This window comes from Eptatretus burgeri, chromosome 12, assembly GCF_056783735.1.
Source record: "Eptatretus burgeri isolate ZD-2024b chromosome 12, Ebu_testis_v1, whole genome shotgun sequence".
Taxonomy (NCBI): domain Eukaryota; kingdom Metazoa; phylum Chordata; class Myxini; order Myxiniformes; family Myxinidae; genus Eptatretus; species Eptatretus burgeri.
The window spans coordinates 24,663,475-24,687,440 of NC_140972.1; the positions used below are offsets into that span (position 1 = coordinate 24,663,475).

The 23,966-nt window shown below is 42.0% G+C and overlaps 1 protein-coding gene across 8 annotated transcripts in view; it reads right to left on the bottom strand.

Annotated features, from left to right (window-relative positions):
• LOC147015269 (high affinity cAMP-specific and IBMX-insensitive 3',5'-cyclic phosphodiesterase 8B-like) overlaps positions 1 to 23,966 on the bottom strand; it is a 214,295-nt gene that overhangs the window by 28,188 nt on the left and 162,141 nt on the right. For all 8 annotated transcript variants that reach the window (XM_085849851.1, XM_085849853.1, XM_085849854.1 and 5 more), the window contains 2 exons: positions 8,529 to 8,746; positions 2,087 to 2,225 (listed from right to left, as the gene is read on the bottom strand). In XM_085849851.1, the coding sequence (XP_085705977.1) occupies positions 2,087 to 2,225; positions 8,529 to 8,746 (357 nt within the window). The remainder of the gene's footprint in view (positions 1 to 2,086; positions 2,226 to 8,528; positions 8,747 to 23,966) is intronic.

Genomic DNA, 23,966 nt, shown 5'->3' on the forward strand with positions numbered 1-23,966 from the left:
CATTCTTCCCTCCAGGCTTTCAAAACAGCTGTTCACCACCACCTCTTATCTTCCCCATCCAAATCCTCGATCTTTCTACCCCCGATAATCCACCCAAGCCCACTTCCTTCAATTCTCCTGCTTTCCTTCCTGAAAGTCCCTGTAATGTCCATCTTCTCCTCGCCATGTTCCCTCCCATCCCCATCCTCTCCCTTCCACAGTTCACCTGTGTCTGTTCCCAATGTTTTGTCCCTTCCACTCCCACCCCTCTTGTCTCATGCCTCCTGCTGTGAGTTGTGTGTTAGCTCTCATACGAGCCTCGACTGGTATACAAAAAAAAAAAAAAAAAAATATGTGTTGACAAAAATCAGCTGGTAATGCCACAAAAATGTAATTGATTTTGTCACAAGATCTGATTTTTTCAAATCAACTTTGCACAAAAAACCTGACCTGATGTTGATGGATGCCAGAGAAACGCATGCCATTTCCTGATTCAGCAGTGCCAGAATACCCTAATTCACTTGTAGAAATCTAGACAACATTCAGAAAGTAAAAAATTGTTGACCAGTGTTCTTTTTTCTTCTTTGTTCTTGTTCTTTTTTTTTTCTTTTTTTTTTCTTGCTTTTTTTTTTTTTTTTTTTTTTTTGTTCTTGCACATCTTGCACATCTTGCAAGTTTTTGTTCTTGCACATCCATACTTTGAAGCAACTTTTGAATCTGGAAAGGTCTTTTGAAATAGAGGTCCAGCATGATCTGAGACTGATATGGGCAAGTTATGTTCCACAATAAATCCACTAAAGAGAAGTTCCGCCGGGTAACATCCTCTTCCTCGCTTTGTCCCTTGTTTGGTGAAATAATTCAGAAGTGTACCGGTACTGTGCTCGAAGATCTCTCCTTTGCAATGTCTGTGTGCCGTTTGCTTCCAACGTGCTTCCGAATATCATCGCGACCTCCGTGCTCAACTGAAATATCAACGCTGCATACTGTACAATACGCATGATGAATTCTCTTTCAGACTTTCGAATACACGGGTATTGGAGACTGTATTCGGTCTTGTACTTCTGAGACCATTTCTTGATCTTCGTGTTTATTTTCTGCCATTTCGTAATCAACATCGAGGGCTTGAAGCATCGGTAACTTCAGTCGATGTTCCACAGCTGCAGCGCGACTCGTAGAACTCTAGCGGCTGTTAAACACCGCACGGTGGTCGCGACCGCCGGGCTGGTACGGGGCCCAGCTGCATGCAGTGAGCGTATCGCATGCATATACACTGTGCATACATACCGCATGCACTGTATTGCACACATACCGCATGCACTAAATCTCAGTGCATGATCGCATAAGCGAGATCCAGACCCAATGTTTCGCTGCTCCTCATTTGAATTTGCAATTTTTTACGTACAATTTGGTAGCAGCGAACGTTATGGAGTTACCACATGCTATACGTAGCAGACGATGCTTTTCATTCAATTCTCATACTAGTACATTCTGATTAGTGAACAGTGCAAAAATATCAAAATTTCGGGAGGATAAGGATAGTGATCGTAAGGGCGGGAGTTTGGGTGAATTTTCGGAAGCCTCCCGATGAAATCGGGAGGGTTGGCATTGCTGAATATCACACGAGCAGGAGTTGCGACCGCAAGTGTAGCGACTCAAGTAGATCAAGTGACAAACAATCGAAAGGTTTACCTGAGTTCGCTCGCACAGTTCATCACTCACAGAATTTAATCATCATATGTTATTAATTATGACAGAAGAACTGCTCATCCATGAATACATTGCAGACATGTTGACGTCACGACTAAAGTGGCATATGAGGCATTCTTTTCTCATGCCAGTTGTCACGTTGTATGGCAAATGGCTGTATAGTAGGAATCTTAAAGCAGGACAACACTCTTTATCACATTCGGTAAATTGAACTCTAACTTACAGTGTAGTTCTAAAAGGTGATGTGGACTAGATAAATTCAAATCAAAAGCAATTTTAAGAACCATTTAAAAACTTCACAATTCCATTTCATCGTCAGTGAGCTCAATGAGCAATTGCTGTGGTTTGCTGCGTCCAGTGTAAAGTTTATCAAATAATTACGGAATGCTCTGAATCTTACCGAAGACCTTCCATCAGCTCTTCCAATCGCAGACTTGCACACACTGTTGGCAAATTTGTTCACATGTTCAAAGTGCTTCGTCATTTCCGTGGCGAGGACCATGTCGATGACAGCTTGCCGAAGGCTGCGGTACTCGCTCCTGAACACTCACACGTGAAGGGGTCAAGGGAAATACAGTCTACAATCAGGGCCGAATTACAAGAAACGTTTTGATCGTTTCTTCGAATTATTAAAAACTATTAACATAAGAGCTCACTGCTTTGACCATTAACACGTTTCTTCAGATCCATTTATTTTTGGCTTCCTATGCTGGCTGAGGGTTAAGTAGATGGTTTGGTTGTCATAACATTCTTAAAGAAAAAGGCTGCATTTGTCTGTTGAGGGGTTTTTTTCCCTTCAATTTCTCAATTAACCAGACTCAGTGGATTGTGGTTTGGGTGTCCTCTCTAAGTCTGGGAGGTCGGTTATTCAATTCCGACCTTGACCGAGTTAAACCACAGAATAACATTGGTACAAGCTGCTGTCTTGCTTGGCACTCAGCATTTAGAGGGGAGAGCATGGATCAACCGCACACTTCGGGTGAGGGCGATTACACCTTCAATAAAAAAAACAACTCTCCCTGTTGACTGCAGAGGGAAGAAAGACTCCAATGTCGCCAGCTCCAATGTGTCGCCAGCTCCAATGCCAGCTCCAAAGACTCCAATGTGTTTAAGTAGAATTTTATTACATCCAGTACATACAATGGTGCTGGCTTACACACAATAATAATACATACAAGCTATGTCAAATTATCCGTAATTTACGTTTCACAAAGGTTTAGGAAGACAGCCTATATAGATGATGCTGAAGCACATCAAAGGAAATCCTGCCCAATGTTTCGATATATAAGAAATGTAGTTCATCTTTTATCGCACTCTTTAAAGATAAATTTGAATGTTAATTTTTTTTTGTACACATAGTTGAGGCTCGTGGAAGAGCTAGTACTAGTACGCTGAACGGATCAGGATGAAACAGGCCAAAAGTAACAGCAGAGAGTGGGGGCAGACACCAACAGCAGAGCCGAAGGCTAAGACAGAGGAAGGCGGACAAAATGAGTGTGGGGAGGAATTGGGGGTGGGGGGGGCAAAAGAGGTTGCACAGGGTTGACAAGATTGGTACAGAAGGGAAAACTGTTAATTTGGAAGCAGGAGGGATTGGGGTTAACGAGAGTAGAAAAAAGATCATTGTTTTGGATTGGGGACAATCTGAGATGATGGTGAACAGCTGTCTTCAAGACATGGATGGAAGAATGAGATTGAAGAGAATGTGGAATTTGATTCTTAAATTAAATTAAGGTTTCATCGTCAGAAGGAGATATATGTCACAGGAAATCCCACCAAAGGTTTCCACCATGTTAAGTACGTGTTGATATTTTTCTTTAAGTAAATGAGAAAATTAGAAATAGATTATGTTTAACGAGATATAAATGACGTTTAATGAGATATAGATTATTTTCGTGGAATTTCTGCGGGTTCAACAAATAATATTAATATGTCTCCAGCACACAGAGTGCTCCAACAAGTTACTTAACCCAAATCTAAAGGGTGAATAGTGTTAAAAAAATCAAATCCAGTGTTGTCTCCGGTCTACATTTTCATGCATGGGCGGTCAAGACGGCTCTTTCATCAATTGTTTTCTGCAAAAAGGCAGAGAGGATTAGTGCAAAACGTTGTGACTACATGAGAGAACGCGACTGATTATTAATAATGTACAGATATTTTTGATGTCACGAGGTCTTTCATTTTTACCTCCACCACCGAAGGTGGATGGAGGTTATGTTTTTACCCCTGTTTGTCTGTTGGGTTGCCAAAATCGGTGACCCTTATTGTCAGTAATTCTGTCTGTTTGTTTGGATGTTTGTTCGTTTGTCATCAGCATAATTGGTAGTAAACGTGGGCGGATTTTGACCAAACTCGGGTGTTAGGTACATCTTATGACCTAGTGCTTTGGAAATTGTGATGGTTGCTCGGGACGCTTTGGTTCCCCAGAAACAACCGAAAAACCTTCAAAATCGGTACCGTTCACGCGAAATCAATTCCAAAAGCCATTATCCCACGTAGGGTTATGAAATTTGACATGAACGATCTACAGGTGACGCTCTATCAAATATATTCCGGTTTTTGTGATATATGGAATACTTTACCCACAGCACCCCCTACAATTAGGGTATGCGCGAAAATTGGTGAACATTGAAAGCCCCCGAGCGACCAGGTGAGTGCATCGATATGAATGAAACATTGCAGGTTCATGGTACTCAATGAGTACTACAACTTTGCCTCATGACATATTGACCGATTTCGCTTAGGTCAGGGGTCAAAAGTCAATTAGTGCAAAAATCGATAATATGCGAGAGCTGAAGGTGCCTTCGCACCAAATGCTACTCCTCCTAGGGTTATGGTCGGATGGTCATAAAAATTCATACTAATCATCTGGAATACATTGTGCACAAACGATCGAGCCGGATTTTCGATTTAGATCTTTGTTCACCCACAGCACCCCCTCGAACTTTGGGGATTTCCGATTTCAAACCGCATTTTCGGTACTCTTCATTCAAATGGATACTAGTAGATGGATCAAATGGATACTAGTAGTTATCAGTAGATGTAACTGGATGAGATTTGATATGCATAATCTTAAGGAGATTCCCTATCCGCTATTAGTCCAAGAGCATTAGGTCAAAATAGGCCCTAACCTGGACATTTTTGGTAACAAGCTGATTTTTTTCAGGATAGGTCCAGGAATATGTCTAGAATAACATACTAAAAGTCCTCATAAATCCTCCTTGAGCGTTTTCCGCAATCCAAGATGGCGTCCAAAATGGCCGCCTCTTCTGTTTTTCTCATAACTTTGCAAGCAGGTTTCCCCAAAACACACTTTAAATGTCTACATATATGTTTTGAAGTATGAGGAACTCATTAGAATACATCTTAAGAGATGCTGAAGCACGCAAGTACCAATAAGACCTCTTGAGTTCTTCCAAAAGTCCAGGCAGAAGCAGACGCCAACACCCTGATTGTCTCCACAGCACTAGCACTGGCAGAGTCAGAACATGTGCCAGTTGCTGTCGTTGGTACGGACACAGACTTACTGGTAATGCTAGTTGCTCGGGCAACCTCTTCCACAGATGTGTACATGCTATGCCACAGTAATTCTGTCACGGTCCTCAACATTCATGAGATTCAGCATGCCATAGGGGACACAAGAAATCACTTGATGTTTCTTCATGCTGTGACGGGATGTGACACGGTCTCTGCGATCTATCGTCAGGGCAAGCGTAAAGCTTTCAACATGGTGCACAAGAAGCGGGACTACGACTTGCTGGATACCTTCACAAACAGTGGAAGCACCCATGACGAGGTGGAAAAAGCTGGGGAAGGCTTCATTCTTAAGCTTTATGGAGCCAGCAGTTTTGAATCTCTTGATGACTACCGTCACATCGCATACAAACGGGCAATCGGTCGCAGTTCCCTGAGTTCATCCTTTCAGCTAGAAAGTCTACCTCCAACTAGTGCTGCAGCAAAGCAACATTCATATCGCGCCTATCTTACCGTCCAGGAATGGATGGGTAACTCCTTATCTCCAACAGAATGGGGCTGGCGATTTCAGGACGGGACTCTTACCCCGGTAGAAACAGACATTGCTGTTGCACCCGACACTTTGCTGAACATGGTGGCATGTGGGTGTAAACCAGATGGTTGCAGAAGCATGACATGTAGCTGCAAGAAACTTGGGCTCTTTTGTACCTCAATGTGCAGTAAATGCAGTGGTCTCAATTGCAACAATACAGCACCAACTCTTATAGATGCCGACGATGATATTACCCCAACTTCAGAGGACATCAACATTGAAGATACAGCATCCGACGATGAAGACAATGACTGATGCAACTAGGTGTGTGCATGCGTAAGGTAAAGATTCATCTGAAACTTTTGAGGTTTGAATCTCTAGCATGATCTTGTTTTGAATGTCTTTGCCTCTTGAAACAGGCTAAAACAGCAGTGTGTTGATAAGTGGCGGACATTTTGAGCACCATTTGAATTTCAGAAAGAACTTCAGCGGTTTTATTGTTTCCTTTGTACTTCAAAGTATCTGAATGAGTTCCTTATTTCTCAAGATATAATATATTTAGAGATTTAAAGTGCATATTGAGGTAACTTAGTCACAGGGTCATGAGAAAAACAGGAAATTGCAACCATCTTTGGCGCCATTTTGGATTTTGGGACTAGTTCAAGTAGTTTTATTGGTATAGATATGCGTGTTTCAAATCTGCGAATAAGAATTTATCTAGATTCCTTGACTCCCATAACATATATAAAGACATTTTAGTGTGCTTTATTGGGTTACTTAGTTGCAGAGTTATGAGAAAACAACAACAGGAAAAGGGGCATTTCGGGCGCCATTTTGAATTCCAGGATGAGCTCAAGTGTTTTTATTGGTAAATGCGTGTTTTTGAAAAATTCCCAATAAGTATATGATTCATTTCATTGAGTCGCAAAACATATATTAAGACATTTAAAGTGCGTGTTGAAGTACCTTGGTGTAAAACCAGAAACGGCAGCAATTTCAGACGCCATTTTGGATTTCTGAAAGAGCTTAAGCGGTTTTATTCGTTTTTGTGTGTTTCAAAATCTTCCGATATGTATTGTATTGAGTTCCTTATACTTCAAAACATATGTGTAGACATTTAAAATGTGTTATAGGTAAACCTACTTGCAAAGTTATGAGAAAAACAGGAAATGGCGGCCATTTTGGACGCAATTTTGGATTGCGGAAAACGCTCAAGGAGGATTCATGAGAACTTTTAGTATGTTATTTCACACACATTCCTGGACCTTTCCTGAAAAAATCAGCTTGTTACCAAAAATGTCCAGGTTAAACCCTAATGCTCTTGGACTATATATGACATCCATTTTGCTCTATCTCTTATAGTTTCCATGCTCGGCGACCCATCGCCGCCTACCGGCTGTCTGTTTGTTCGTTTGTCTGTGAGGATATCTCAAAAAGTTATGGATGGATTCGAATGAACCTTGGTGGATTAGATGGATGTGTGACAAGGACGAATTTGTTTGATTTTGGTGAAGGTCCAGATCTGAATCCATCCTATCAGTGTGATACAAAATGTAAACTGTTCAGCCTGGCGGAGGTATGCTCTCTACTGAGTGCCGTTCTAGAGTCAGAATATAATACTGCTGCAAAATTGGCCCTTCAGCTGCAACATGCATTCAGAACAAGCCTCCACTCGCTTTAACTTTAAGAATGCTCAGAATTAAGAATCCTCAGATTCTTCTGTGCATGTTACAGAACATGTCACAATCGATACGTTATCTGAGAAAGAAATAAAATAGCTCTTTTACTCTTCCTGTTGGATGAAGCACATGGCTGTGGTCAGCATTATTTGCTGGGGAGCAGCTGTGCCACTGATATAGTGCTCCCTGTAGGTTAGAGCAGGGATTTGTAATTTGTTCAGGGTGTCAACGACTACTCACTTACTCCAGGACATAGAGGGGTTTTTAACGTCCACCAACTTATGCAGGCAAACGGGATGCCCTGTTTCACGTCAATCCGAGGTACGACACACACACTGATGAATCACCCTGTCTGTGAAACTCCAGGATGACAGTTGATAGCTGGGCCGAGATTCAAACCCAAGCTCGACAGCTCAAAGGCAAGATTACACACTTCTAAGTCTTCCTGCCAGCTCCATATAAAATGGTCGAATAAAGGGATCTGTGACTTGCGAGACCATTAAGCTGACCTAATAATCCTGTAATTTATAATTATTTTTCCCAAAGCCAAAGTTTGTGCTCTCCCTCCAAGGACATCAGGTATCTTCATCTTGGCAGTAATCACAAGAGATAGAATTGCTTTTGCAATATATGTCCCCTACCGATGTGATATTTTCTAAGTCCCAAAAGGGCATAACTGTGAAAGATTGAAGAAACATCCTGAAACTCGAAATTCTTCTGTAACTTATCATAATAAAGCCATGTACCAAGTTTCAGTTGAATATGTTGAAGGGGGTGGGAAATACAAGTCTGAAAAACCACGGACGCCAAACATCGAGTCAGTCCCCTCCAGTGAAACCAGTAGTGGACTCATAAGGAACTTCCTTCACAACCCACATACATATATATATATATATATATATATATATATATATATATATATATATATATATATATATATATATATATATATATATATATATATATATATATATATATATATATATATATATATATATATATATATATCTTTGGTAACTTTTGATAATGCATGTTGCATCTTCTTCATACAGAGTGGAAATCAGTTATCAAATGCCACAAAGAATGCCTGATATTTTGAGGCTTCGCAGGGAAAACTTTAAGTCTGAGAATTTGGATTTCACGAGCGTCTGGCTCACCGTTCCATGTTCCGAAAGATGTTGGCCTTTTCGTCGTTCACTGTAAGTTGAAAAGCAAGTGCAGCATGATGACTTTCTAAAACAGCCGTGTCATTGTACAGTATGGCCAAATCACTGCCTGCATTGCACAGGAAGGAGTTGGTTCGCCCAGGGTGATCGACATCATGAACTGTCGCTGCGATGAGGCCGGCAATTTCATCCAATGGCTCCAGACTTCCCTGCACACCAGTTTGAGAAAGTTTTCCTTTAAAAACCAAATACAAAAAAAATTAAAACCAGTGGCTGTTACTTTGCCAGGTGTGTGTGTGTGTGTGTGTGTGTGTGTGTGTGTGTGTGTGTGTGTGTGTGTGTGTGTGTGTGTGTGTGTGTGTGTGTGTGTGTGTGTGTGTGTGTGTGTGTGTGTGTGTGTGTGTGTTGCTTTCCCTTCATATCTGAAGAAGGCCGTTCACATGATAAACTGAAACCTTCACTGGCTGACACAAATTGAAGCTGATCAAAACTAGAGCTTTTCAAGTAGTAGTAGTAGCAGTAATTACTCAGGTCCCTAATGTTTCGATATATAGGAAATGTAGTTTATCATTTACCGCAGTTTTTAGAGAAATTTGAATGTGATATTTTTTTGTATACATCGTCTCGACCCGTGGAAGAGCCTAGTTCTAGTACACTGAACAGATCAGGACACAACAGGCCAAAAGGAACAGCAGAGAGAGGGGGGAAATGCCAACAGCAGAGCCAAAGGCCAAGACAAGTGCCAGACATGAAGGCCAAGACACAAGACATGTGGGAGCATGCACCAGAGCAGCGAGTCGCCACATCCACTTTCCGCCAATACTCCAGGGGATTCTGTCTGGCCATCCCACAAGCAGATGCCTGGCCCATCCCTGTCTCCTTGAGATGCCGATAAACCTGCTGCAAACACGAGGCACGTGGTCGGCCCCTTTGCCTCCTCCACTCACGAGGCTCTCGCTGAGAGAATCTGGTGAACAGGATCAGCATCAGGAAACCGAGCCACATGCACATACAGCTGCAGCTGATGCTCACGGACTATACAGGAAAGAAATCTCATCTGAATCTCTCTCAGTAAACACTTGTTGGACACAAAGTCTGACCAGCGATAGCTAAGGATTGTCCGAAGAGACCTGGTACCGAAGGAGTTGAGTGTTTGTCTCAGATTCTTGGTCAGAGTCCAAGTCTCACATCCGTAGAGCAAGACTGGAAGCATCAAGGACTTAAAGACTCAGACTTTCATCCTCCTGCATAGGTACTGACAACAGCACAATCCCCATGATCCAGTGAATCCAGGACTCCCCAGGCCCGAACCCAGACGTCTATCACCATCTGGCTCACAACATGTGGAGACATGAATATCACTGCCAAGGTAAGTGAATCTTTGTCACCTTAACATCCATGCCACAAACAGCTACAGAGAAGATAGCAGCATAAAGGATGACATTGAAAGCTTGGATCTCAGTTGCAACCCAGGGGACCTATAATCCTCGTGGCTCAGGCTCTTCATTCAGCGCATTTAAGGTCCACATAAGGATATGTATAGTCTCCAAAAATATGACTGCATCATCTACGAAATCAAGGTCAGAGAGCTTGACATTCCCAAACGATGCAACGCAGCTTGATCTCTCTGACACCCTCCCCAGAATCCAGTTCATACAAGCGCTGAAAACTGTGGGGAATGGGATTTCCCATTTATCGCAAGTTCCAAGATCCCCCCAAACTCCTGGACCTCCCAGACCCCCACTCAACAGTACACACCGATGACAAACCCCAGTAACAACTGGAAATAAGTCAGAGATGGAACCACCACATGTCACTGCACTCTCAGTACCAGAGTATAGTTCAGAAATCAGATTGATCAGTTTTAGTGGCACCCCACGAAGAAATCAACTATTTTTGAGATCAAAAGTTAAAACTTCTAAAATCATCAATTTTCAACTGAAAAATCGTCAATTTACATCCTATTAACTTGAAAGTTGAACAGGATTTGCATAGTCCATCACTGAATTGGGAAAGCAACTATTTTTGAGGTCAAAAGGTCAAAGGTCAAACTTGTAAAGTCATCAATTTCCATCAGAAAAATAATCAATTTTCATCCGATCGACCTGAGCTTTGATTAAGATTGTCATTTTTAATCTTAATGAAATGGATGATTTGATGTATCCGTGGCAACCTTTGGAGAGAGGGGGGTGGATTTTGCAAGTATCGTGCTCTGCACGTCTTTTCCTTGTTTGTTTGTTTCTCTGGCTGTCTGTGTGCAGGATATCTCAAAAAGTTGTGGACGGATCCAGATGAAATTTGGTTGGCAGGTTGGGTGTGTGGTGTGACAAGGACGAACTGATTAGATTTTGGTGAAGATCCGAATCCGGATCTGGATATGAGAATTATTTGATTTTTAAGGTGATTTTTCACCATTGAGAGATGGGGCCAAAAACGATATCATACTGAAGAGCATGATATTACAAAAATGTATTGGACCCGATATGTTCTCATGGATCAGGCATTGCGGGGCAGAGGTACGTGCTCTACCGAGTGCTCTTCTAGTTTTCTACTGTTTTGCATTTGTTCTTTCATTCTCACTTTTGTTTTCTTTGGCTGTTTTCACAATAATTTTGCAGGTTTTTTTCTTTCGAAATAAAAAAAATAATTGTGGCACTTCCCAGCTTCCTCATGTCAAAAAAAAGCAATATTTTATTTTTAGCCTGAAATGTTCAATTTACTACTTAAGGCCCGGTCACACCTTGACGTTTTTGCCAGCGATGGCAACGTATTAAAATGTATGTAAAACGCTGGCTTACGTTGAACTTTTGATGTTTTTTTTTAAAGATTCGGACGTATTCATAGCGACTTGGTCTTATGTATAACGCATTGGTAACTGACACAGAACGTTTCGTTGTGTTATAGATAACTTATACCAACGAATGCTGAACCTGTTGTCGGCCTACACAACCGATGCCTAACGATAGTCTAACTTAGGCATAGCGCGTTGCACGCATCGCCGACGATGTCGTGACGTAGCCTATTAAAAGGCTGACGCACAACGATTCGAATCATAACTGCCGTAGAAATGGAAGTGACAACATCGCGGTCACACCTTGGCGATCTTGTCAGCGTATGCCGACCTAAGAAAAATGTGTCTAAAACGTTGCGGCACGTCAAATACGGTATGAGTAAGTTTGGTATACGTGAGTAGAACGCTAAATACGCTATCATACGTCGTAGTAAGTAGAGTACGTCAAGAAATTTTAAACATGTTCAAAATTTTACGACGTACTCGGCATATGACGCACGTTCCGCATGCGATGGGGATAAGTTTTACACACGATATGTGGACGCTTACACACGTCCACAAAGGCTACTTATAAGCTACTCATAAGTTGAAACACGTCGCGGTAATGTCTTTTTTACGCGAAACTTATTTCTAACTTATGTTTGACGTGCTTTGAACCAATTCTTTACGTAGCCCCAACACACATCGACGTATGTAGACGTATTCCAATGACGTCTTCCGGTCGACATAAAAATAAATGAAAGTGTTTCTAGGTTACAACTGCCATATAAAGACGTGTTCCCAGCGGTTTTGGGAATTGGTATATAAAAATGCTGCTCATAAAAGGGGAACCCAACAGTGTTTTCGAGTCCTTTTTGAGTCGATGTCCATGTCAGCAGTAACAGTATCAGTATCAGTATCAGTATTAGTTATTGCTTAGTATTACGTAGTAGTAGTTTGTTCATGTTGGCAGTAGTAGGTGAGTGTGAGGGGGAGGGTGTAGGTTATGATGGATCGTCCTTGCGTCCGCGTGTCCACGGGTAGGAGACATCTTTTCACCATTGTTCGAAGTTCTTCGCGGCTAATTTTTTATGGGGCTTTTTCAACAATGAGCTATAGCTTGTTTTTACGATTTAGGTCTATTCATAATGGGTTGGACAAATGCACAATGAACTAATAATGTGCAGAGAGCGCTTTGATTACTTAGAGATACGATATACCAACGAATAATTATCGTGAAGCCGGCGTTCACAAACTATGCCCAACGATAGCCTAACTTATTCATATCGTGCGGCAGTTTATCTTTGCCGGTGACGTAGGGTTTGCTATTCATTGGCTGCCACTCAACGATTTAAATGGCTGCATCTCCACTATTGAAAGTAGACGCTTGCGCTCAACAATTGGATTTTTTTTACACTCAATGACTTTTAAACGGTACCACTCAGCTATTTTCATTGTTTACAATGAACGATTTAAATTGCTGTCACTCGCCTTTGTTTTTTGACGCTAGGGTTTTGAAATTTGAAGCGTTTCTTCTGAACGTGTTAAAACGCTCAAACTCGACTATTTTAAATAGACGCTGCCGATGGACAATTGGAATCATAGCCAAGCTAGACATTGAAGTGTGAACATCCTCGTCATGCTGAAGAAAAGTTTGAAGAATGCTGCAAAAAAGTGTCCTGGCCGTGGCCGTGGACGCTGACGCAAGGACGATCCATTATACCGACATCTTTCAGCCTATGAGTAACTTAAAAGTAACGTCTGTCGATGTGTGGCAACGATCGCGTAACGTGCCAACAACACGTTAATCATAGGTTAGAAATAAGTTTAGGGTACGCTAAACATTACCTCGGCGTGTCTCAACTTATGATTAACTTACAAGTAGCATGTGTTGACGTCTGTCAACGATCGCAGACCGTGCATACAACTTGTGGCCAGCGTAGCGGAACGTGTGAGTCATACGCCGGCATACGTCGTGAAATTTCAAGCATGAAAAAATTTGAGGACAACCAAAAAGTACAACGTTTAAAGCCAGCGTACAACGACGTATGGCAGTGTTTTTCAGCGTGCTCTCAATGTTATCAAAACTTACCCATAACGTATTCAACGTGTGCCAGCGTTTTAGAAAAACAATTCAAAAATCGGCATACGTTGGCTAAAACGTCAAGGTGTGACCGGGCCTTTAGTTACAACTCTCGACTTGAAGAACAGATACAGAATCATTTTAAAACACTTTTAAATATAAACACCAAGTATCTGCACGGCTAAATCCCCGATATTTTCACCTTTCCATAAAATATCAAGCAGCTCAGTGATTTTTGGGGGTAAAGTCTTGTTACATTGTCTTCAAGTTTGTGTTCAAGTCCCACAGCTGCTCGGAGTGAAAATTTTCACACAAGGTGATGGTGTGACAACCTGTCCAGGATTGATTCTTGGCCATGGAAATATTCATAACTCGTCATGAGCATGATCATGCTCTGACAGCACATGCCTCCACAACCATCACCACCACAACCACCATTATAACAACACTGGTGGTAATGAATCATGTTCCTTCAAAAAAAAAAAATGAAGATGTCACAAGACCTTTGCAAATCAAGTATGGCCCAGGATTGTCTCATCCCAAACACCTAATGTGGAACATGTAGCTTTTTAAAACCTCAGGGATCGTTAAAATATTACACAAAATGGTACAATCTTTGCCTTCTTACTCTTCACAAACTTCCTGTGACATTATCCTCCCCGTTCACCGTTCTCAAGATTTCTTCATCACACACTCCCACCCCCCATCCCCATCATCCCTCATCCCCCAATATTTGCATTTCCTGTTTTCAATTATATTCCCTTCCCTCTCTGTGTGCACACGTTACATGGCCACTCATAAACCCCAAAGTAGGTATTGCAATGAAGGTGAAAAGTGAAGATGTGTTGGCACTTACTTGGCTGCTCAAAATTTTGTTTCAGTCATTTGAGAAACTGTTTGAGAACAGCTGGACATGATGGGCCTTTCTGATTTTCCTTGTGTCTACCACTCAGTGTTTAATGAGAATTTACATTCACACTTGTCCGTGTTTGCATCCCCTTCCACTTACTTTTCCAACTGCAAGTTCACTTTGCCCTCATCACATTGGCTGGTTTGAACAGTAATCACTTTGACTGATTAGTGTTCCTTGTTCCTTGTGAGTGCCTGTTAAACAGTTGGCCTTTCCCTTTATTTACCTCTTGGTAGCCTCTTGCCAGTTGTTGAGCTTTATGCTTTTGCAGAGATCACACGACTCATCACAAGATCAACCTAATTTGCATTCATACCTTAGGTTTATGGCAAAAACAGTGGGGTCGTAAAACAGCCTAATAAATGGTAAAAGTAGTGTATACTTGTAACTGTAATGAAGATTAATTGAAAAAGAGAGTTTCAATCTGTGGATGTGTTCATAACATTCTTAACACCAGACACTCATGATCGTCCAAGAGGAGCGAATATTTTTATTTTTCCCTTTCAATCTGCAAGTAATTTAAAATTGGAAAGAAAATACATTAATTTTATTTATTTATATACATCTCTATTTTTTTGCCATTTTGACTAACGTGGGCATCTCATTCATATAACCTTTTGAACACTCCAACGGAAGAATGATGCTTGGCATTTCCTTGGACATGATGTGCTGCAAATTGTTTGTGATGCAAATAAAAATGTAATTATATACTGAGTATTATCAGTGCAATGAAATTATTTTCTTAACAAGTTAACAAGTTTTCTTAACAAGTTAAGAAAACAAGTTTTCTTAACATAACTAATCAGTGAGCAGCTCACTGATTAGTGGGTAAGGCCTTCTTGCAAATTGCCCTCACCAGCGTGGGTTTGATTCTCATGGCTGCTCACAGCTGGGCAGGCAATGACAAACAACCCGGCGTATTCCTCACATTTAAGCCTCTTGGGTAGAACTGACACTCTGTGGCAGAGTATGGAGTGTGGAAAGAAAAAAAGGTCCCTTAGCATTTCAGGTGCTGTGGTCAGCCTTTTTTGTCTAGAGAGTTTCATATTTTGACCCAAGCTCAGATGTTTACTTTGATTGTATGAGATGCTTGTTAAAAAAAAAAAAACACCATCTTTTTATTCCTCGTTTCTACTTATCACTAAACAAGGCAAGACCTTTACCTGGAATACCATTCCCTGATCAATTGTTATATGTTTGCTATTTCAATCTTCAGGCACTGAAATTATATCAAGCCTGGAGAAACAGCAACAGGTGAAATTCAGCACTTGAGGAAAGGCAGGTACAATGAGGACTTGGAATGAGTCTTGTGAACACAATATCAAGACAGAGTTCTAAAATAACAGTGTTTATTATTTCAATCGTTATATGAATCGTTTCAATGTATGAGGTGGGGGCCTGAGTAAAAGTGCATGCAGTGGGGGGTGGGGAGTCATATTTATCTTCTTTAACATATGTAAAATACATGTATATGTTTTCAATATTAAACATAAACATGCATTTGCACACACACACATTGTTGGTTGTCATTTGTTACTCAATTTCTGTTCAAAGAATTTTCAATAAACTCATTCTGTGAATTTTTTGCAGGGATTAAGACATCAATTGAAAATTAAGATGTAACATGCATGACATTGTTGTGGAAATGACTGATAGTGGGTTAGGATGCTTAATATAGCGTAGTTATTATCTTAAAGTGAATGCGTAGCATAATCGTAAAGTAATTAATTGTGATATAAGATATGCATCGTTTACGTAATAGTTAAACGACGTCGACCCATCCCTATGTCTATGCCTAAAATTATCAATGCTTTTGACCACATTTTTTTTACTGCTTTTCCCTCTGTACTCATTTATGTCTTGTTTTCACATTCGCAAGGCCGTTAGGCACAATTCTAGGTGGCAAAGCCAGATGAATGTTGGAACTGAACACAGCTTGCCTTCGAGCTGTGGGGGGAGGAGGGGTGAGGTTTCATGGTGGAGTCGCATCCACCCATTGGCATCAACTCTCTACTCTCCTGTCCATACCCACTCTGTCTATCTCTTGTGGTGTGTCTGAGGCCTTAAGGTTTAGTCTATTTAAGGATCCTGTTTGTCCAATGGTGCCATGGCCATTTATTTGGTTGTTGCATCATATATTACCCCACACATGCGAAGCAAAAAGCAGGGGGAAGCAATAGGTTCACTTCTGTCTGTCTGTCCATCTTGCTGTCTGCAAACATCAGTTCATGATTGAGGAACAACTTGATTTCAATTTAACGTTATATATGAACACAAATCGGAACATGAATTGGAAAATGAACTTGTAGTTTAGCAGAACTTTAGCTCTGAATTTGACTTTATCATGCATGCACAGAGAGGAGTGAGATAATTTTTTTTAGTTGGTCTGCCTGCCTGGCAATCAAACAGGTGAGATTTCAGGTGAACCAGGTGAAAGATCATGGTTTTAGATTGGGGGTGATCTGAGATGGTGGAGAACAGCTATCTTGAAGACCTGGAGGGAATAATGACATTGAGGAGAATGTGGAAGTTGGTTCCACAGGCAGGAAAAACGAGGAACGAATGAGTGGAAGTGAGCAGTGATCCTGGATTTAGGTAGTTCAAAAATAAGGGGGTTGATGGTGGACCGTACCCAGGAAAAAATGGTACAGTTAAAACTATAATATGTGAGAGTTGTACTATAATATACTACAGTTGGTAACAGGCCCTTCTGCAGTAGTCTGTGGAGAATTACGACAGAAAAGGAATGCTATTTTTGCTTGGGGCGTGCCCTGCTTAAACCTGGGGGGGACAAAGCACAGAATAAGCAGAGGGTGCAAGACCAGAAAGGAGGCGGTAGAAGACAGAGACCACCAACCTGTCTGCAATGGTGAAGTGATAGACCCATCAACTCAGCTTCACCGTGGGAGATTCCAATAACCTTGAATGCCTTGGTTTTCACGGTGTCAAGCTGAGCAAGGTGTGAGGCAGAGGAAACAGCCCAGACGGGAGAGCAGTGCTCCATCAACTTATGGATGAAGACCTTTGTAGGTGGAAAGGAGTTCAAGTGTGTCGAGGAAGGACTTTGTACGACGGAGGGTGCCCAGTCGGCAGCTGGCTTTGGAGGCTAACTTTGAAATGTGGTTCGCCCAAGAAAGATTATGGCTGATAGTGAAACCCAGGAGGTTGAATGACTGAACTTCCCCAAGAGGATTGTTCAGAAAGTAGATAGATTTTGCCAGATGGTCCTTTCAGAAAGATAGTGCGAGTATGAAATTTGTCAGGATTGAAAGATATCTGACCATCTTGTGATTTGTCAAGGTCTGAGGAGAAGAAATAAGTTGCAGCCTGCATGTCTGAAGGATGAGGGATGTCACGGCACAAGGTGGAGCCATCAGCAAATATAAAAGGAGGACTTTCCAAAGAGTAAGACAGATCATTTATGAAGATCAGGAACAGGACAGGCCACAGAACATGATCTTGGGACACTCCGGGCTTGACAGGGAGAGGAGATAAAAGGATTCCTTGAGAACCACATATTGGCTATGAGAGTAGACGAAGTCAGTACGCCGTGGGGGTGGAGTTGGTCTTTATAGAAGCCATAGTTAGAGAGTTTGGAGAACACTGTGGAACACAAATCTTGAACACTGTAGAACACAATTCGCCTTCGTGTCACCTCCAAGGACCTCGAGTTTTGTAGTACTTGGACATGAAGTGGCGTAAAAGACTGTCCTGTCCATCAATAATGAAAAACTTCTGGAATTTTCTTTGCACGACTTTTAACATCATTATTTTATTTCAATCAAATTATACATTTGAACAATATGTGGAATAAGGTGTTTTATGAACTCTCTAGTTTGTTCAGTAATACTTCTTTTGTTTCCTTTCCCAATGCCATTTCTTCTTTATTGAAGGGGAGCCCAAATGCAAAAAAATTTTCTTCCTGAAAACCATTGAAAATCATTAATCATAGTCTAATTTGAAGGGAAAAATGTTAGAATTGTTTTGTTGCAACTCAAAGTTCCGAAAAAAACTCTAAAGTGTCGATTTTCAACTTTCGCCAGTGAAGTCACACTCAGAACTCACCTTGATCAAAATGGCGGCTTACATGAGATTTTCAACTTTCGCCAGTGACGTCACACTCAGAACTCACCTTGATCCAAATGGCGACTTACCTAGAGAAAGTGTACTTCGAACTTGGATTCCGATACTGATTTCAAGATCATTAACAACTCTTAAGGTTCTCAACATGTTGAAACAAATTAGTGGGATTTGAAGACACTATTGGAGACAAAATTAGTGATGGAAGCAATTTCGGTGGAATTATGGAGCCATATCGCTTCGAGCCGAATGCGAGCGATTCAGATGAAGATGGCGACAATGGAGATGATATTGAAGATGTAAACGCCGGTCGCCTGTTCATTACAGATTGGTAGGTTTTGTTTTGCTGTTAAATTGACGGCTTATAAGGGATTTTGTATTAATTGATAAATTAGTTATATTACTCCAGCAGAAATACAGCACAACACGGACATGGGCATACTTGGACAGGGACTTGACGGTGGGTCATGGCATAGACACAGCACGGACACAATGGTGGCACACAAAATGGACACGACGGTGGGACACGGCATGGACAAGGTTCTGGACACAATGGTGGGACACAGCACGGCATGGACACGGGCATACTCAGACACTGCACGGACATGGCATGACATAGACACAGGATGAACATGGCATGGCCAACACCCAGGAACACTCGAACACAATAAAAAAATGGCCGACGAATGCTTTGTCCCATCATCGCAGGCTGACCAGGTGTCCTATATATGATGGCATCATCCAATTTCATACTTTTCTTGGATGCCATTTGTGTATGTGGTCGTGTCCGTGCCACGACCCAACGTCGTGTCTGTGCCATGTCCCACCGTCGTGTCGATGCCGTGTCCGTTCCATGTTATGTCCCATCGTGTCTGTTCTATGTCGTGTCTGTGCATATCATGCTGTGTCGTGTTCTACCGTCATGTCCGTGCTGTGTTCCACCATCATGTCCATGGTGTGTCCCACCGTCATGTCCATGGCGTGTCCCACCGCCATGTCTGTGGTTGTGCAGTGTCCCATCATCGTGTCTGTGGTTGTGCAGTGTCCCACCATCGTATATATGTTTGTGCAGTGTCCCACCATCGTGTCTGTGGTTGTGGAATGTCCCACCATCATGTCTGTGATTGTGCCATGTCCCACCTTCATGTCTGTGGTTGTGCCGTGTCCCACCGTAATGTCTGTGGTTGTGCCGTTTCGCACCGTCGTGTCTGTGGTTGTGCTGCATGCCACAATCATGTCTGTGGTTGTGCCATGTCCAACGTTCGTGTTTGTGGTTGTGCCATGTCCCATATTCGTGTCTGTGGTTGTGCCATGTCCCACTGTCGTGTCTGTGGTTGTGCCATGTCCCACAATCGTGTCTATGGTTGTGCCATGTCCCACCTTCGTATCTGTGTATATTATTGGTATATTATTGGCACCTTTTAGAAGTTGTTCGACATAATTAGATTTCAAGCAGGTGATTCTCCTTTACTTTGGAATTGAACATACCTGTGGTGATTTGCAGGTGCCTGCAATATAAAAAAAATCACTCATTCATCCAGTTTGAATAGAGTAAAAGAGTCATTCTGCTGTTTTGTGTCACTGTGTGTACCACAATGAGCATGGAGAAAAGAAAAAAAACACCAGAGAATTGCCTAAGGAGGTCAAACACAAGATTGTAGCCAAGTATGGACAACCTCAAGGCTACAAGTCCATCTCCAGAGACCTTGATGTTCCTGTGTACACCATAAGCAACGTTATCAGGAAGTTGATGGCTCCTGACACTGTAGCCAACCTCCCTGGACGTGGCCACAAGAGAAAACTTGATCGAAGATTGCGGTGAAGGATTATTGGAATGGTGGAGAAAGCACCTCCATCAACTGCCAAACAGAATCAAGCTGGCCTTCAGACACAAGGTACGACAGTTTCAACTCACTCCATCCGTCACCAACTCAATGAAATGGGGTTCTATGGTAGGAGACCCAGGAGGACCCCACTGCTGAGAGAGAGACATAAAAAAGCCTGACTGGAGTTTGCCAAAACACACCTGAACAAGCCAAAATCCTTCTGGGAAAATGTTTTGTGGACAGATGAGACCAAATTAGAGATTTTATGTAAAGCACAACATCTCTGTTTACAGAAAACAAAATAAATCCTTCAAAGAAAAGAACACCTTCCCTACAGTCAAACATGGAGGAGGTTCAGTGATGTTTTGGGGTTTCTGTGTTGCCTCTGGCACTGGGTGCCTTGAATGTGTGCATGGCATCAGGAAATCAGGAGATTACCAAGGCATTTTGGAGAGCAATGTTCAACCCAATGTCAGAAAGCTGGGTCTCTGCCGAAGGTCACGGGTCTTGCAGCAGGACAATGACTCCGAACACACTTCAAAAAATAACCCAGGAATGGTTCAAGACAAAATTCTGGACTGTTCTGAAGTGGCCAGCAATGAGTCCAGATCTAAATCCCATTGAACACCTGTGGGGAGATATGAAAACAGCACTTGGGAGAAGGCACCCTTCAAATCTGGGAGAACTGGAGCAGTTTGACGAAGAGTGCTTGGCCAAACTGCCAGTAGAGAGGTGTTGGAAGCTCATTCATGGCTTTCATGGCTATGGGAAGTGCCTGACTGCAGTTATTTTGTCCAAAGGCTGTGTTACCAAATATTAAGTCTTGGGTGTCAATCATTCTGTCAATGACATTTCTTTTTATTTTCTCCCCTTCTCTTCGGGGAAGGACACCGACAGTGAAGGTATCTATAATGTCCACCAAGTAATTCCAGCAGATGTAACACCCAGTTTAACATACAACCGAGGGACGGCACACGCATTGATTAATCACCCTGCCTGTGAAACACTGGGATGACAGTTTATAGCTGGGTTGACATTTGATCCCAGGCTAAGCAGCTTCGAGTGAGTGTGCGTGCCTCTCTGCCATCCTGCCGTGGAGTGGGGATGCATTGCACTGCAGCTACTGAAAACATTTTTCAATTCTCTCTTGAATCTCCCGTTCGCTTTATTCATTTTCTAAGCCTCTAATTCATTTTGCCTTCCAAACTCCAGGGAATTGCCCGCGGAGAACCGAGCCATGGAAGCTTCGCCTGCTTTAAAATTACTTTTGTCGCATTCAATGAAGTTACACTTTGGCATATTCCTTAATCTTTTCTTCACTTAATCTAATTGTCGGAACAGTAGAAAAAGTTAAGTTTAATACTTTGGCAATTTCACATGTTGTTGTGTAAATATGGAGCAGGTCGAAGCACAGCCTTCCTTAAATAAATATGCTTATGTGTTGAGTTATAATGACCAGTAATTTGTTAACATCTTCAGATTTCACTCCAGATTTTGACCCTCATTTTAGTTCACCAGATCCGATCCTCAAATTCGAAACGATGTTTGGATTACATACTTTAATTAATCCGTCAGAGTAGATCGTGTTTCCCAAGGCAAGGCTTTTTGAGTCGGCCAAATCCAAATGACAGCGAAGACCTCTGCAAGGTGAAATTGGGCTAACCAAGGATAAGCCTTTCATGAAGGTAAGCTGTTAATTATCTTCAAAGGGGGTGTTTAAATTTACCCAAATACCCAGTGTTCATTCATGCACACCCTTGGAATTCCCTTCTTATGCATGCAAAGTTTCAGGCTGCTAGTTTCATGGTTTCGTGGTTATGAAGGACACAAGCACGCACGCATGCACGCGCACACACACACACACACACACACACACACACACACACACACACACACACACACACACACACACACATACACACACATACACACACACACACACACACATACACACACACACACACACACACACACACACACACACACACACACACACACACACACACACACACACACATACACACACATACACACACACACACACACACACGATTATTATAGATAGTCTCAGGGTGAGTTCTGGTCATGGTGGCTACTTTATTTGGTGCTTTTAGAGGATCCATTAAGGGATTAATTGAACGTGGTCTCCACTCCTCCATGGAAAGACCACCTTGTGCGTCTTAGGTTGCTTGGCCTAATTAGATAAAGACACATGATGCCAATCGGCAAGACGGTGTTCCGCTTTGGGGTTCCCAATACGTATGGCAATGCAACATTTAGACACGGACACGGATCCGGCAGGGCAGCCTTCAAAACGGATGACCATTGGCGTCGCTTTGACGCGACCTGCCAGATTTGAACCAGGTGACTGGGACGAGTCTGATGGCTGCGACAATATTATATAAACCATGAAAGCTTCATGGAATAAGATTGGGTACAGGTTCATTCATGCGTATACAACACCCGGCTGCGGGTTTGCATGGTTCATACAAGTGCAGGTACTCCACCGACTGCCCACAGCAGACAAGGGCATGAATTTAGAATTTGGCCAAGCCACCAGAAAATGACGACTTACTATCTTCTTTCAAGATACGCCATGGGATTTTAACATGTACCAGCAAATAATATCAAATCAGACAGCCCAATGCACATCTCCTATAAAGGATGATGTACTCAGCGATGCAACACCCTTTCCTGAGAAGCACTAATGTGGTAGTTCAGAGTCAATAAATTAGTCAACACCAGACTAGATAGCTGAAAGGCAAGTACACCTCCTCTGAGTGTCCCATCAGCCCCTTGCACATCATGAAGTCTGGTTGGCAAAATCAGATTGCCTTCATTCCACGAGCATAGAATGACATTTGGACAAAGTATTTATCCTTATAAAAGCTCATATTCTTATTTTGTAAATCTGGGTTTTTATGTTGTCACTTCTGTTCAACTATGATTGTATTGGCAATTGATGCAAAATGGCTGCCTTGAGATTCCCATATAAATATTGGTTCACGAGTCAGTAAGTGACCACTATATTCGTTATTGGTGTGTGTCTGTCTGTTGGGTAGTCGATCTAGTCTACCCATATTGTCAGGTTTTTCCATCGTTATGTCTGTCTGTCTGTCTGTCTGTCTGTTTGTCTGTCCAGGCCAGCACTCCATTAATAGTAGGCCGATTTTGATGAAACTCTGGTGGTAGGTTCATACCATGACCTAGTTGTGCGAGTTTGAGAACCGTTGCTATGGACCCCTCGGTTGCCCAGCAACGGGCCTTTGAAATTTTCAAAAAAATCTAAAAAAATAAAAAATATCGGAATTCAAAAATCAAACTATGGTCGTTTGTGGGCAACACATTCAGCCTCCTTGACAAAAAAAATCAGCCCGCTCCCATGAAAACTGTCGGAGAAGATAGACTTTGAATGAACCCTGGTCGAAAACAATAAAAAAAGAAGTTCGTTATATCTCAGAGACTATGAGTCAGATATACATAAAACTGGTATAGTAGGTTCATGGTAAGTCCTAGTTATGTGTGAGAAAGAACCGTTGCTATGGACGCTTTTGTTGACTAGTAACGGCTGAAAAACGACTAAATTCAACTTGATCGACTACCCATGTCCGCCTACCGGCTTGTCTGTCTGTCTGTCTGTCTGTCTGTCTGTCTGTCTGTCTGTCTGTCTGTCTGTCTGTCTGTCTGTCTGTCCCGAGCATAGCTCCGTGGGTTTTGATCCGATCCTGATAAAATTTTGGTGGGAGGTTTATATCATGAT